This window comes from Ahaetulla prasina, chromosome 4, assembly GCF_028640845.1.
Source record: "Ahaetulla prasina isolate Xishuangbanna chromosome 4, ASM2864084v1, whole genome shotgun sequence".
Classification (NCBI taxonomy): domain Eukaryota; kingdom Metazoa; phylum Chordata; class Lepidosauria; order Squamata; family Colubridae; genus Ahaetulla; species Ahaetulla prasina.
The window spans coordinates 62376015-62380044 of NC_080542.1; the positions used below are offsets into that span (position 1 = coordinate 62376015).

General features: G+C 35.0%; 1 protein-coding gene across 1 annotated transcript; it reads right to left on the minus strand.

Moving 5' to 3' along the window:
- Positions 1 to 1272: 1272 nt before the first annotated feature.
- CCDC201 (coiled-coil domain containing 201) lies at positions 1273 to 3419 on the minus strand. Its single transcript, XM_058182709.1, has 2 exons — positions 2922 to 3419; positions 1273 to 1359 (listed from the first exon to the last, which is right to left on the minus strand). Exons 1-2 carry the CDS (start codon positions 3417 to 3419, stop codon positions 1273 to 1275), a joined length of 585 nt encoding a protein of 194 aa, XP_058038692.1.
- Between the last annotated feature and the right edge of the window lie 611 nt (positions 3420 to 4030).

The following is a 4030-nucleotide window of genomic DNA, read 5'->3' on the forward strand; positions in this document are numbered from 1 at the left end:
GGAATTATTGCCACCTGGACATATTGCTGATTGCAGCCATAAGTGCAATTAAACAGAAAATGTTGCTTAGGTTTTACAATGCTGTACACAGTCCAGATTTATATCACACACTACAAAGGAATTTTGGTATTCCTGGGGATGCAGTTTGATTTTTTTAAAAAAATGTAGCATGCAAATGGAACCCTTCCTACACCTAACTGCCATTTCCTAGCTATTGAATCTAATATGATTGCAGTAGAACTCCTGTGTAATCTACATAAGGAAGCAAATCTCTAGGCTGAGATGCTTCATGAATACATATATATTAGAAAATGTAAAATCTACTGGGAGTTTTTTTTTAAAGCTTTTTTGTAACATTTCCTCCATTTATGCACCATGTCAAAAAGCTGGATCCAAGAAAATAGGCTACCTCAAACAAAACCTGATTAACCATATCATGTCATGTAAATCAGAAATTTAAATCAAATGCTATGTTAATCCCTTTAATATGCCAGGATATTAGCATGACTTTGGTAAATAGCGAGCTGACTTGTTAATGTGAAAAACAAGTGGGGCTTGCTTGGTATACCATAGATGGTTATAGCACCTAACATTTGACAGTAGGAGTCAATCATATATCATTGAGCAGTGTTAACGAATGCAGCCATTATAGTCTTGGATTCACAAAGCAGATAGAAATAGTTCTGCCTCTTGATCTGGAATAATTCACATGCAGAAACATGCATTGCTAAGCAGGTCAGATTTTTCTTCCAGCCTCTTTTTCTCCATCAGGCTTCGCAAATCCTGTTATTGGTAGTAAACAAAACCTGTAGTGATTAATGGCCACATAATGCATATATTTGAAAACTGCAAATTATGGCCTGATAAGGAGCTCGATGGAAAAGAAAGAAGAATAAAACAACAGGTTCATTGAGAAATATCATAGCCTTAAAGAATGGAAAACACATGTCATTAATAAGTAATCCAAAAGTTGTCCTCCGACATTTGCCTTTTGATCTTTCCCCATACTAAGTGGAAAAACATCCCGCATTGCATCATCTATTATTACTCTATAGATAAAGATATTTTTTTTTGCCAGCAAAGTTTATTTTACAAGCAACCTCATATAATTTCTCCCCATCTTGTTGAGGGTACATTCATTAATTTTTCACTAAAGCTACAGCTTCAATACAACTAAGTTCATACTGGGTACAAGGTCATGAATGACCAGCCTTGCAATATTAAACTGTCTGAGTCTTGTAATCCTTTTTCACTGCTTCTTCTAACTCAGATTCAAATGTACTCAATTGTTAGTTCGTGAGTAGTTGCTTCTTCAATGTTTTTAAGCTGACGTAATTCCCATTGTCTAATTCTTTCTTCCTGCAATTGAGAAGAAAAATGACGAGATTGCCATACCAAAATTAACACCATGATTGTAGCATTTAGGAGTTAAATGAAATGATCAAACATTATTTTAAAAATTAAATTAAAAATTAAACTATCCTAACTGGTCTTTTATAATTGAACATATAATACAAATTTTAAATATGTCTACTGCAACCAAGCAAAAAGTTTAACACGCTTTACAAATAGCAGCAGCATTTTTTCTGGCTTACTGTGAACTAATTGGCAAACATTTGGGGAAGACTCTGGATGTTACAGTATTCAATTAAATATCAAATGGGGGACAAAAAGTATTTTTCCCAATTCTCCCTCCCAAAAAAGTTTTTTGCAACCCCTGAAATATACTTGGAGTATATAGTAGAAAAGAGTAAAGATATCACAGAATATGCTGGAAAAAGGAGTTATGAATAAAATTGCTGCTTCGCAACCTTCTGGAGCACCAACTTCTCTTTATCAAGAACAATTTTTACTAAGTATGAAAGAAAGATCTCCGTATGATTAAAATATTTTCACTTCAAAAACAAATCCAGGATTTTAGATATAGAACAAGGATATTCTGCATAAGTACAGCAGCAACGTAGGGCTTTTAGAAGTGTCTCCAGATTTAATTTCATAGAGTTCTCCTATTGGGAAGACCATATTTCTTCTCAGTTAAAATGGACAGTGTTGATTTCACACCTATCACTTCCCCTCCCACCAACTTAATTCATAGGAATGTTGTGCAAATAAAATAGATTGGGGGAATAATACCACTGCCTAATCAAACAAAATAATTCTTAATTATGACATATATTTTACAGAAACACTAATTCTGCTGTAAACAAATGATAGAAACTTCATACAAATCAAACACCCCAAAATTCCAAATTAATTTGGGATAGGCGCACCAGAGATCTTTGTAAACTTTGCTGAACACTACTTTTTTAAAAAAGCAATCTTTCTTTTTATGTTCCAGTTTCAACAAGAAAATGTTTTTTTAATTGATGTTCAAGATTATCAGAGATTTGTTTCTGATTAGACCTATAGATTTGCTCAGATTATATAACACTACTTTTTTTTTCTTCTAACTAAATTATATCTTCTTCCAGTTTCAATAGTCTGTGATAGGGATGAGAAAACAGTGGCTTTTTAGATTTAATTAATTCCAACATGGCCAACAATAACCAACAACTGGAGCTGAGTGAAGGATGAGCATACTTCACTATTCTGCAGCCACCCTGGGCATTTGGTTTCTTAAATCCTGGTAACTTCCTCAAGTCATAGGATACACTGAACACAGATCAGAGTGAAACTTCTCCCTGCATGCCAGTGGTGGATTGCTACCAGTGGAGGCTCCGCCCACCCGTCTGGATGTTTCTGCACATGCATAGAAGCACCATGTGCGCGCACGAGCAAATTGGTAGTGACAGGATTTGGAACCTGCCCTGCTACATGCATAATTCAACCATAGCCACCATTATTAGGTTTAATAAGCACCTATAACTTTTGCAGAACCCCTTAGATTTATAAAGAAAAGAGCACGGGAGAGAATCATTTACCACAAGCACTTTTTTCATATTTCTTTTCTTTCTTCTTTTTGTTCCTGATTCTTTAAAGATAGTTGCTTCTTGCCCACTTTTTGCTAGTTTTGTTGAGGCAACCAAGCCTTCATTGGACTGCGCATCACTGCAATTACTGGATCTTTTCCTTGACATCATTGGTAAGGGACTTATTTGTTGAAACGTTACTGTAGATTCCTCTGAACCTGTTATAGTTGAAAGCCTTCTTGGAAACATAATCTGGGAGCTGTTGCTTAGCTCTCCATTATAGGTAGTCATCATTTCACAAGCCCTCTTCGAATACTGTAAACTGAATCCTTCAAGACCATCTTCAATTGATAAACTTACTTGAATTAATTTATTTGGCAAGGGAGGTAGAGATGACAATGAATTTGAAAGTGAAAGCATGTTGTTAGAGCAAATTGACCCTTCTTTTGGAGTGCTGTGCTTCACTATTGCTGTTTTTAGCAGCCTCAAAGAAATACTTTCCTCTGACATCTTTGGGGCAATATATTACCTATAAATAAAATCAATACTTAAGTCTATGGCATATGAAACAATTGTTGCTTAGTGTTTTAATTAATTAATTAATTTATAATTTAATTACAGTCTTTGGTTGCTGATCAACTAGGGATTCTGGTGTGGCAATAAACAACTTTTTGCACATTGTGAGAATTCCTAATGAGGAAAGCCACAATTTGACCTCCCCAAAAGACTATTCGAAGCTCTACATCTACCCCTTGAATACATATGAAACCAGCAGATATAGGACAAAGAAAAGAAGCTTCATGTTCTAAGCATGCTTTCTTCAGCATAAGTCTCAATGACCTACCAATGACTTCAGTGGAATTTAAGCTCTACAGAATTCAGTGATGCATTATTGAAGAATAATGCCCACTGGAACTTTGCTTTCAACTTAGCAGATCTAAATTGGGGTTCTGAACATTTTTGTTTAGAGACTATAGGTCTCAACAAACTCATTGGATATTGTTACAACTCTATCTTTTGAGTTAAAAATGAAATCATTACTTTCAGGCCCATTTTTTTCTTTTTACCAACCCTGTTCACAGGACAGAGAAATAAAATGCATGTGATTCCACATCAGGAAA

Bases quoted from the DNA above. Each gene is read 5' to 3' on its own strand.
- CCDC201 (XM_058182709.1), bottom strand. From the start codon at position 3,419: ATGTCAGAGGAAAGTATTTCTTTGAGGCTGCTAAAAACAGCAATAGTG. The intron at 1,360-2,921 runs GTAAATGATTCT...TCTCAATTGCAG, and splicing joins ATATGAAAAAAGTGCTTGTG to GAAGAAAGAATTAGACAATG.